This window comes from Amblyomma mixtum, chromosome 6, assembly GCF_055824585.1.
Source record: "Amblyomma mixtum isolate Tamu chromosome 6, ASM5582458v1, whole genome shotgun sequence".
Classification (NCBI taxonomy): domain Eukaryota; kingdom Metazoa; phylum Arthropoda; class Arachnida; order Ixodida; family Ixodidae; genus Amblyomma; species Amblyomma mixtum.
This window is the reverse complement of record NC_143017.1, coordinates 18,988,603-19,001,161: the sequence shown is the minus strand read 5'-3', so window position 1 is coordinate 19,001,161 and position 12,559 is coordinate 18,988,603. Positions and strand designations below refer to the sequence as shown.

The 12,559-nt window shown below is 46.6% G+C and overlaps 1 protein-coding gene across 7 annotated transcripts in view; it reads left to right on the top strand.

The window, feature by feature from the left end:
- LOC149338341 (nuclear factor related to kappa-B-binding protein) overlaps positions 1–12,559 on the top strand; it is an 83,359-nt gene that overhangs the window by 31,777 nt on the left and 39,023 nt on the right. For all 7 annotated transcript variants that reach the window (XM_089547610.1, XM_089547611.1, XM_089547612.1 and 4 more), the window contains one exon: positions 4,919–5,009. In XM_089547610.1, coding sequence (XP_089403736.1) covers positions 4,919–5,009 — 91 coding nt within the window. The remainder of the gene's footprint in view (positions 1–4,918; positions 5,010–12,559) is intronic.

Sequence of the window (12,559 nt, the reverse complement as noted above, 5' to 3'; positions counted from 1 at the left end):
CTGCCATGTCATACTGTATTCATCGGCTTGCCATCACGTAACATTTGGTGGAGGTGCGGGGTGATCACTGCCATCCTAGTCCTGGCGCTTTGGCGTCCTGTGTCTGCTGTGGTCAATGGCCGTGTGTTCCTGGTTTGCACTGCCCGGCCTCACCCCAGCATGCCTGACCAGAACCGACCTCACTGTTCTCCCCAGCCCCGTCCCCACCCCGACCAAAAGACACTACGAACTCATCATGTTGATAATGAAGTTGGTTTTCAGCGACACTGCAGTTGCGGAATCCAACGCTGACAGAAGGCTTGCCTTAATTATGTTGGTAGCTTTGCATTACTATCTTTTTCGTCATCTCTGCCTTCTGGGCCTTTTATACGGTGAGTTCACTTTCGCTTTTGGGCTGTCTGAACTTTGTCCAGTCATGTGCACTTGTCAACGACATGCCGAACTGTGCTGCTGTCAAAGGCGGAGTTTGTGGATGTGGTCACCACGCCGTATGCACGAGTGTGCGGAAATAAGTGTCAGAGCATACGTAATATCATCGAATGCTTCTTCCAACCACTTATTTTCATGAATCATCGAACTTCGAAATACAAATCGGATCCTCTAGGGACCGCGAAAACGACAAAATTGGGCAGTCCAGAAATCAAATTTCAGCGAAAAAAAATCGCGAACTTAGTGCCAATATGGCGGAGGAAAGGGAGGAAATAGTTTTGTGCGCATTCTGAATCTCCTCATGACTAAATTTTACTGCATGTTGTGTGCACAGACGATGATGATGGCATATCACTGATGAACGCACGGGTTGGAACAAAGTCTAGACGCAAAAGCGAAAACGGCACTTTGGGAACTGCACTGCATCCGCAGTACTAAGGGCCCGGAAAGAGAACGCGAAGATGGCGAAACAATAAGAACTGATAAACGGCCGAAGCAAGCGCTCCTTCTTCGTTGATCTTCATAATCTAGGCCTAGCGACTAGAGCAGAAACCAACGTTACTAGAACCTACTCAGTTTCGCAGCTCCCCATACCGCCCAGCGGAGGAGAGCATCCCAAGCGGCGGTCACGAGAACTAACGGCGCTGCAGTCGAGTCTTGCTCCCTGCCGGGCGCGTCGTCTGCTACACGCAGCGCGGACGCGTGGAGTGGCCGGCACATATGAGGTTTTGGCGAGCTGTATTCGCGCTCTACATGGCTGCAGTAAAATAATACTTCCATTACGGCAGCTTTTGCTTCAAAGCTGCGTGTTATCTTGGAGAAAACGTTTGTGTGATGCGAAATTAGGCTGTTAATATTGTGAAAAAATTGCAAAAACGCTGAAATGACTGTCCGCGGAGTCATCGTTGGGATACCCGCTATTGCATCCCGGTGCAAAGCAGGTCAGCATGAAGAGGCCCGATGTCACAAAATACTAAAACAAAATTCAGGGGCCACTTTGACGATCTAAAGTGCGCGAGGCGAAAGCCTTTCCACGCAACTTTGGCCGCACGGCCGTTGGCACACACAAGGTGGCTATGGGGCGACTTGGTTTGGCTAGCCATGACAAATTGGGTCGAGACTAATTAGTCATGACCCATGAATAACTAGTCATGATTGATTAATTATGAACCAGTTATGCCCGGTTAATGACTGGCTAGTCATGACAAACCAGTCATGACTAACCAGTCAACTACTAATGGCTGGTTAATGACTAACTTGCCATGACTGCTTAATAACTAACCAATCATGACAATTAGTAATTGGTCATGGTTAGTCATGATTAATCCGTCATGACTAACCAGTCATGACTAGCCATGACTGATTAATTACCAACTAGTCATGACTAACCATTAATGACTAATTGGGTCATGACTTGACCCATGACTTACTAGTCATGATTGGTTATTCACTAACTAGTCATGATTGCTTATTGACTAACTAGTCATGTCTGGCTAATGACTAGCTAGTCATGACCAACATTACTAGAACTTGGTTCTAGTAACGTTGGTCATGACAAAACAGTCATGACTAACCAGTCATTAACCAGTCATGACTGGTTTGTCATCGCTGGTTAGTCATGACTAGCTAGTCATTAACCAGACATGACTAGTTAGTCAATAAGCAATCATGACTAGTTAGTCAATAACCAATCATGACTAGCAAGTCATGGGTCAAGTGATGACCCAAATAGTCATTAATAGTTAGTCATGACTAGTTAGTAATTAACCAGTCATGGCTAGTCATGACTAGTTAGCCATTAGTCAGGTTAGTCATGACAGATTAATCATGACTAACCATGACCAATTACTAATTGTCATGACTGGTTAGTTATTAAGCAGCCATGACAAGTTAGTCATTAACCAGCCATTAGTAGTTGACTGGTTTGTCATGACTAGCCAGTCATTAACTGGACATGACTAGTTCGTAATTAATCAATCATGACTAGTTATAACCAGTCATAACTAGTCAACTGCTTAATGACTAACCAGTCATGACCAATGCGTCATTAGTCATGGTTAGTCATGGCTAACCAGTCATGACTAATGACTAACCAGTCATGACTAGTAATGACTGGTTAATGAATAACTAGTCAATCATGACTAACAGGTCATGAGTCATTAATGACTGACCAGTCAAGACAGGATAGTTAGTCATTAACCAATCATGACTAACTAGTCATGAGTTAATGGCTAGTTTAAATGCCAAATGAGTAAGTGACTTCAAATGCCAAAGGCCCTGGTTCGATTCTCAGCCTCAACAGTTTTTTTTAAGTAGTGACGCCGAAACGAGGACACATCTGCCGACACGGCTGCTAACGACAGTATGAGGCATTAAAGGCTTTCGCCTTAAAATTAACCGAGAAGCAGACAACACGTACAAAACGGCTGTCGCGAGCGCTCTCTTTAAAAAGGGCGCAACAGGGCCAGCGAGCCGCACCGAGCAGCGACGAGGGAGCAAGACTCGATCGCAGCGCCACTAGTTCGCGCGACCGCCACTTGGGACAGCTCTCCGGGCAGAGCTGTGAAACTGAGTTTGTTCTAGTAACGTTGGCAGAAACCAGCATTGTATCCTGCGATACGATGCTGTCCACTGTCACCGTGGAGCCGTACACCTCCCACGCACTTCGCTGCTACCTTTCCCGTATTCGGGACGGACTACGCGGCACAGATGAATTCCGCGAACTCTGACTATTGTCAAAGTTTGTGCGGCGGACGACGTTCAAGAACAGTACGAATTCGAAACCACGCCAGAGATGGCGCTTCTAATCAGGAGCAGTAGCACCACTATGCAGTGCTACTAATGAGGTAGATGGCAGGTTCTCTCAGATCATGAAAGGCAGTTTACCAATATCCTTCAAGAGAAAAGTATACAACAGCTGTATCTTACTGGTACTCACCTATGAAGCAGAAACGTGGAGGCAAACGAAAAGGGTTCAACTTAAGGACAACGCAGCGAGCTATGGAGCTATGGACGTTAAGGGATCGGAAGCGGGCAGAGTGGGTGAGGGAACAAACACGGGTTACTGACATCTTCGTCGAAATCAAGAGGAAGAAATCACCTTGAGCAGAGTATGTATTGTGGAGGCAAAATAACCAATGGTCCTTTTAAGGGTAGCAGACTGGATTCCAAGGGAAAGGAAGCGTAGCAGGGGGTGGCAGAAAGTTAGGTGAGCGGATTAGATTAAGAAGTTTGAGTGTGTAATGAGGCCGCATATGCCACAGGACAGGGTTATTTGGAGAGATATGGGAGGGGCCTTTGTTCAGCACTGAACGTCGTCAGGCTGATGATGATGATGAGTGCATGTGTACAATGTAAGTGCTCCTTGGGTTAGCAGGCGAGAATAACCCAAAACCCAGCATGGCTCCCTGAGGTCGGGTAGGGTCAGGCGACAGCGGCATCCTTCAAAGTGGAGGCCACCTGCCTTGCCACCAATTCATTGCTGCCACTTCACTCTGTCTTGCGTTTGCAAGATGCACGAATGTTTTAATTGGTTTGAGGATGTCCACGCCACAAAATTTCAGCAATAGAACACCTCAAATTTGAAGATTGCTTCTGGATTCGGACAGCTGCTAGGCCTGGCGAGAAGGTATCATTTGGTTGCCTTGCGAATACTTGTCAGAAAGCACGAGATATTCAAACAAGTTGATGGTGTGAACTTATTAAAAGAGGTTGCGAACTCTAAATTTCGTGTCACGTTATTTATAACTTCAGTTTCTTTAGGCAAGTGTAAATGAAGCCATATGTGCAAGATTTGCAATCGAGCTTTTCTCTTTTCAGTGCTACAAGCAGCTAACGCAGTTCATATTGCCACGTATCATTGTAGTGTTTGTTCGTTCACGCCCAAGGCTGCAGGAAAGGGCTGTTATCATTTTTGTTCGTGACGCGAGAAGCGACCAGTCTAATCTCGATTGATCGCAGCCATGACCGGCTGCATCTAGGTTTTTCCAGATTACTGTAGATGACCTTGTCCTGCTATCTGGAAGTTTCCTTGCCGGCTTTAAATTGAGCGATGCCGCGAGCAGCGGACATTCGTAGTTCGATGGCTGACAAGCACTCTTGTTGCTTACGATGCCGCCGAGTGATTCAGTTCTTTTGCGGGCGCAAGTTAGCCCAAATAAAGAGCTTCGTTTCCAAGTCTTGTTGGTGTCCTGTTGACCGCTGGACTGCCGTCACTACAACATGACAATATGCAGCCAGCCCCCTATTCTAAAGCATTCACGAACGCATACCGAAAGAGTGCCATATGCCACTCGAATAGGGAGAGGCTAACTTTGGGTGCTATGTTCTGCAATTCTCTAATGGGGCCGAATGAGAGTGAAGCTGTACACGTCAGAGGCTGAGTTACTGTGAACTGGAGCTCACAGCCATGCCCATCCTCATTGATGTGGTTGAGGATCCAGAAGAGAGTGGTGTACACACTGAGGTGGTGCTTGTGGTGGCATTGCAGAACACGGCGGAGTTGGACACCTCGTCAGTGACCCTGGAGGATGTGATCAGCCGGACCAACCTCTCTCGGAGGCCTCAGCTGCGGCCGCCCCGTAAGTGCCTCTTTGGCCTTCCCCGCACTTCTGTGGGTGTCATCAAATATCGCAAAAAAGTAAAAAAAAGTGGGGAAAAGCAGTTATCTTGGAAAATGTAATGTCCAAAACCACTTTGAAAATGGTAAACAACAAGTACAAAAGCACACTTTGACACGTTCACTTCGGATAAAGGCCCATCCGCACTTCAAGATCTGAAAAGATTTTCTGATGCTTGTAGGCTTTTTTCTCTGCATTTGCATGGTTCTGAGCGCAAAACTTCACCACGTGTCTACTCAAATGATGTCTAGGGTGAAAGAAGCCAGGATCTCTCTGTTGTCACCAGGGTTGCCTTTGGGCACATTTTAAAAGGAGCCAGAACTTGAGCTAAAGGTAGCCAAAGTAGCTGTGTCATTTAATCTTAGCCTCAAATTTGTAGCCAGATAGAAGAGAAGCGATATTATGAATGCGATTATTATTAAGGAACACTAAATAATGGCAGTTTTAATCATTGCGAGAAACAGAATAAAGAGCGCAGAATTTTTGGCCCTTCAAGCCACAGGCACGTTGCAAATAAATGAATTCTTAAATGCTCAGTTCACCTAGATAGTGGCCTGCAAGAATCACATTCTAGCCAACAACCCAGTAGGACACTGAAGATGTTTTGCCTTGAAGCAGTAGACTGAACATGGTTCATTAGGCAGTACAGCTTCAGTTTGTTGCACACCAGTTTTTTGTCAGTGGAGAACACGCACTTAGCATTAGCTTTAGAAAGTGGAACTCACAAAACTTTCAATGTGCCTTCCGTCTGGTGTGGAAAAGGGCATTTGCCACAAGTGTCTTTGTACGATCCTGCTGCATGCATTAAACTCAAGCATGTGATCAAGTCCATGTTAATGTCTTGCATTTGCCTTATTTCTGACTCCAGCTCATTGGAGGAAAATGCAAAAAAGTGTAGCGGCACTTCAGTAATGCCTTCCCGGCTATTCGCGCTTTCTGTGTCATCAGGGTTAATGGCAGGCAGCCTCCAAAGTGCAGGTGAGGCATTTGGAAGCCATTTGTCTCGAGAACTGGAAGCAGCACTCTCTCGTGGCTCTTCGGTCTAGTGAAATGTGGGCTACCTATCCTACCCTACCTGTGTGTAGGGGTAACTCGATGTGCAACCATTCCTGCCATCGGGGATGGTGCAGTTAAAAAAAAGATGGGCTGTAAATGTGTCAGAATAGGAGTTCAAAGTAGCCAGGAAGTAGCCAGGGAGCCATCCTGAAATTTTCATCACCAAATGGAGTCGTAAAGTATCCAATTAGCCACCAACGACAACCCTGCTTGTCGCCACCATTGTCGTTGAGAGTTTCGCTGCATCGCATTTGCGCACTGTGGAGAAGCCTCACTACTAGTTGATTGCCTCTGCACCTTTGTTCGTGTCACCTGCCCCCAGGCTCGGCCCGTTGATATGCCAGCAGACTGTCATAGTTTTGAAATGCTTTGCCGTGTTCTATTTATACATTTCAAAGAAGCCACTGACTGCCGCTGGGCTTGTGCTGATGTTACGTGCCCCAGACAAGGCGCTGCGTAGCGCACCTCCCATTGGTGGCAAAACGTATCATACGATGAGAATTGGCGAAATTGGGAACATACTTACTGGGAAGTCGTAGCATCTGTGAACACTTAAAGTGGAAGAAAAACAGTGTAACTGTGTTCGGCATTTTTATTGCTCACAATTGTCGACGTAGATGCTGGGGAATTGTACAAACTGGACGCATATCATCGAGGTTGTACTGTAAGTTGGCATCACTCGCAGTGCTTGAACAAAGCTGTGCATCGCGTACAAATACAGTGGACTCCCTTTAAGACGAACTTGATTGGACCATAAAATTTGTTTTGTCTTTTCACAAGTTTATTTTATTGAAAGTGTCCCTCAGAATGGGCATAAGGGCATACCAGGTGTGTAAAAAAAATTCCCTGCCAACACTGCCTCAGGGTTGGGCTTAAGAGCGTTTGCTGCGGGAGTTTCAAGCGTTTACATCGGTATGCTCAGCAAACGCGGCGAAGACCAAACCCAAACATTTGTGGCATCCCTTCTAAGACACAATCAGCGCCATCTACCTCATGGATTTTGCACTACTATTGCGATTCACAGCCACCTTCTCTATATTCAGTATATTTCCTTATTATATGAGTTAATAAATTTTATAAACGTATTCATCACAACACAACGAATTGTTTGACACCATCCGGAAACCCCCTGCAGTAAACGGTTGGGCCGTTAATGGCTGTCTGAAGGTCCTTGGAATGCACAGTTTGGGGGCGGAAACATTGTTGTTGCGAATCCCACGCATATTTTGGGCTTCATCTGAATTAGTAATTTTATCCTCAGGAATGTGCCAAGTCATTTGGCACCACTTGGAACATTCTACGTCAAACAGGTGACTCCCAAATTTTATGCAAATGGTGGTCCCGGGAGGGGGGGGTCCTGCTTCAATGGCCGCTATACTGGCCTATATATAACAGATCGAAAGTATATAGGTATCAGTTGAGGTACGCACCCACTGTTCCTATGTGATATAGTGCGGTCACATGGTTACTCTTTTGGTCGATTCGACCTTCATCGCAGACAGACGCGACCTTGACAAACGTAAGTAGTAAGAGCTAACGCTCTTAAAAAAAAAAATTAGCGAATGGTTAAGTGTGGCTAAACCTGGAATATCGTATAGTAGCGCTAACTATGCTGGCCGCTTAAGGTTTTTACATGCTAAAGACATCTGACTTAAAGGCCTTTACCCGAAGGCATTTACCATGACGGCGTTCACCCTAAAGGCCTTTACCCTGAAAGCGTTCAAAATGCTGGAACATATAATTTCATCGCATGTTTTCAGTCATCTTGAGCAGAATAACTTTTTTTACACTAATCAACACGGGTTTAGAAAGGGTCACTCCTGCGAAACACAGTTGTTCGAACTAACTACTGACTTGCATTTTAATATGAACGATAACCTTCAAACTGATTGTATATTTCTTGATTTTGCCAAAGCGTTCGACCGCGTAGCTCACTGCCGCATGATTTCGAAATTATCATCACTCCGTCTAGACTCGCTAACTTTAAAATGGCTTCGTAACTTCCTCTCGCATCGCCAACAATTTGTATTTGTTAATAATCTGTCCTCTAACATTTCCCCGGTTAACTCTGGTGTACTGCAGGGCAGTGTGCTTGGTCCCTTATTATTTCTTATTTATATCAATGATTTACCTAATAATATAACTTCCAGTATGCGCATTTTCGTGGATGATTGCATTATATACCGCCGTATTAGATCTACTAATGACCACCTGGCGCTCCAATCAGACCTTCTTAATATTAACGACTGGTGCAACTCATGGTTAATGACTCTTAATGTATCAAAGTGCAAAGTCATCTCTTTCACCCGTAAAAATAACAAATCTAGCTATACATACCGCATTCAAAATGATCTACTCTCTCACGTATCACATTACAAATAGCTTGGCGTTAACCTTTCTTCAGATCTTTCATGGTCATACCATATCTCATCCATATGTGCCGTCGCCTCAAAGTCATTAGGATACCTACGCCGAAATTCACCAAATCTCCGAAATTCACCATCTAATATTCGAAAACTAGCATACCTCACTTTTGTTCGTCCACAACTTGAATTTGCTTCTCCCATTTGGTCTCCCTATCATAAGAACATGATCATCGCGTTAGAATCTATCCAAAACAGGGCAGCACGATTCATTTCACGAAACTATAACTACCGTTCAAGCGTCACTCAGATTAAAACAGATCTTTCTCTTCAATCATTAAGCACGCGCCGTGACATCGCTCTCCTAACACTATTTCACAAATATGCGCACTTCAATAGAACTAGTTCATTTCAACTCAATGTCTCATCCCGCACGTCGAAAAGATTATATACTCAGTTTAGTTTTGCAAGAATTATATGGTGACACATTGGCTTTCAATTCATCTGCATTACCACGAGCCATCAGATTATGGAATGATCTGCCAGACAACATCGCTTCCGCGTCTAATCTAGAATCTTTCCATTCTCAACTCATCACATATTTCACTGAAACCGTCACTTAGCACGCCTACGTTCAAGTCTTTTATTTTTTCTGATTTTTTTTGTTCTTTGCTTTGCTGCTACACTCGTGCCATTCGGATGTTTTCTCACTTATGTTTGCCTGTCATGTTTCCGTGTTTGCCTTAATCGCGCTATTTTACTCATTGTTCCCACGTTCCGTGAGCACATTATCCTTTATTGTAGTGCTTTATTTTGTGCTGCATATTCTTTTTTTTTATGCGAAGAATATTACTAGAGGTACACTACAGCCCTTCGCCGTGGTTGCGCGCCGTGCACACCACGTGACATACCACGTGACACATGACGTCACGACAGATCGCCGTCACGCGCTGGGAGAGGGAGAACAATGCCATCGCACAGACGCCGGAATATCCTCGAGCGGCATTCCCGCGCATTTCGAACGCGCGTTCACACTCGGTGTAGGCGAAACGCTCGCTCCACCGGGCAGGCAGACATGGCTTCCGTGGCAATCCAGGCGCTCACCCAACGCGCATCTCGGGGTTAGTTGGCGTTCGCTGTAGCCATGCCGTTCCGTTGTCTTCCCCCACGACGAAGGCTTCTAGTGGTTGTATTAAAATGACCAAGTATTCAACCAAGGAAAGCCATATATTACCAAGCCTAGCCACCAATATGCTTCGCATCTGACTAGGCTTAACCTTAGCTAAGCCTAAGCCATTTCTTCTCTTTTCCTGTTGTTAATTGCGCATCGTTTCTTCTTCTCTACTAATTTGTTGATGTATTGTTTATCATGACTGTATGTTTCTCTTTTGTTTCCTTTGGTTACTAATGCACTGTATAGATTTATTTCTTTTTTTTATCATGATCGTGTTTCCTTTTGTTTCCTTTGGTTATTAATGCACTGTATTATATTTTTTTTTCGCCCCCCCCTTACACAATGCCCAATGGGCCTGTAAGGTATTTCAAACACCTGGCAGGTTGCCCACAACCGGTGAGCAGGCGGGCCCACAAAGCAGGCTTCAGTGATGTAGGCACATACGCATGCCCGAAATCGGAAAATGCACCAGGTAGCGCTGCCGCACTAAAATTTCTGTTACATAAGAAGAAAGAGCATGATTACCTTGCATTGATAAGCTAAGTGAGCTGATGAGTAATGGTATGAAATTGCTCCCGTCATCCTACTTGAAAATGGCGTTGTTCTTGTTTTCACCTTTAATGCTAACGCGTTTAGTGGAAAACTCGACAGCGGCATGAGCGATGAATCTCCAAAGAAGTAACCCCAGGTGGGCCATCTAGGTCACGTCACCTTGTGAGAGTAATGCAACCTGCCCACCCGATTGTGAGCGAACTGCTCACCGGGGTAGGTGGCAGTTAAAATCAATGATTGGTCATGGGCGGTTGCTCGGGAAGAGCGACCTGAGTCACACAAGTCCCGCCGGTGGCAGTTCCTGCTGCCATCGCAGGGCAGTGGCGCTTCGCTCAGCGCCTGCACCACTGCACCGGGGGTGGTATGAAGACTCCCCGTGTTCTATGAATGTAAAGTGCACAATGACCAATTCCGTATATATATATGGGCATTAACCTGTGAGGAGTGAGTGCCGGCATGTGGGTTGCGGATCTCGGAGGCCAGCTGTGTGTGTGTGTGCGTGTGTGATCGCGGGTCTCGGAGGCCGTGTGGAGAGCTGTGGTTTCGAGAGCAAGAACCAGAGGGCGCGCGCGGCAAGGGAGCGGGCGGGAGCCAGGGGACTGAGGGAGACGAGCGCCGGAGTGGGAAGAACGATGTGGTGTGGTATTGGTGGTGTGAATAAAAGGTTGTGAACGTGTAATATGTGCGAGTCCGTCGTCAAACGTGACAGACCCATTAGCATTATCATATCATACCCTTAAGCCAGAGCCTAAGTGTCCTCTCCAGTTTTTATCCACTGTGTTTGTTTCTCTCGCTTCCACACTGACCACTATTCGTGCTTTTTTTTCCCTATCGTTTGCTTGTCTAATGACTTCGAGCGCACCAAAGGTGCCCAGCTGTCTAGCCGCGTCGCAGATGCTCTGATAGCATATAGCCGTCCTTCTCTTTCTTTTATCCCATTCCTTCTGCAATGCGGCTGTTATTGGCTATATTGTGACGGACTAGAAGACGACGAAGCGGGCAGTGGCATGGGCAGGAGCGCTCGTGCTAGGCTCGCAGACATTAAATCATATCATCGCCATCGGTCATGCAGTCCTTTCTTCATCGCTTGCCGTCACGTAACATTTGGTGGAGGTGCGGGGTACAGCGGCCGGGGATGGCGGATGTAGCGGGGTGATCTTGTAAGTCACCGCGGTCACGGACGTACGACCCGATAAGGGCCTGTATATCGGGGGAGCAGTTTTTCACAAAGGCCCACACGGCGGGAAGGGACCCAGAGTAAAACAAGAGAGCCAGGAGAGTAGGTGACTTCACGACGGCGACAGTCATGACGTCGTTTCTGATTGACTGGGAGGCTGACAGCCGCTGGCGGGCGACAAGACGGGCAGCGTCGGCGCGAGCGATGGCATCCCGAGCGTAAGGACTCATGGAGGCGGTGGCGGGCAGCACACTGTCGAATGGCAGCAAAGGATCGCGGCCAAAGAGAAGATAAAAAGGGGAGAAACCGGCTGTATTGTGACGCGTAGAATTGTAGGCGAATGTAACCGCTTGCCGTCACGTAACAATATGAGCAGGTGGACCTCGCATCTCTCCATCCACCGCAGACATTGTGGATCCGTTGCGGATAAGTTGCCATGTCACATTTTTCTTCTCTGTAAGAACTAGTGCCGTAACGCTGTGCCAGTTTACAATTCAGGTTCTGTCTAACCCTGTAAGCGCCAAGTTGGATAGCAGGGGCACTCTGCACCTACTACGTGCCTTTTCATTCGCCAGAAGTAGCGCGCGGCGGAACTTGATGCACACACTACGCCAAGGTCTGGCCATGTCGGACTGCTGCACTGCACTCAGGCCAGCACGCCTGCAGGAACGCTTCTCCATGGCTTTTGCATGGTGAAGGTCTATTACGGGATATGTTTTCTGCAAGGAAGCGTTCTTTCTCTGGCTTGCCTTGAAACTGCTTCGTGGACCCTCGGTTTGTGCTAGTCGCCGTGAGTCACGATCGCTGCGAGAGTTCATCTTAACCAAAGGACACTCGAAGCAGTTCATCTTAAGCGGATTCTTTCTACACCTAGTCTGTGAGAAACCAACGAAATGTTCTTATAGTGGAATCTCAATGATACGGATCTCACAGGATTGCAAAAAAATATTCGTATCATCTGAAATTCTTATCACCCAAAGGTAACGAAATCTGTATGCAGAAGCGCTGGAAATGCATTTACAGAGGCCTGTGTGTGGCTGACAGGATTTATTTACAGCAGCACACCACCACTCGTTACTCATGGTGCATACCATGCAGCTGGCCATCGCGACATGGGCGACGTGTGGGCAGCACTATAGTGCTGGAAGGTGTGGTCGCGGCTTGTGCGTTATCATCATCTGTAGTTGCG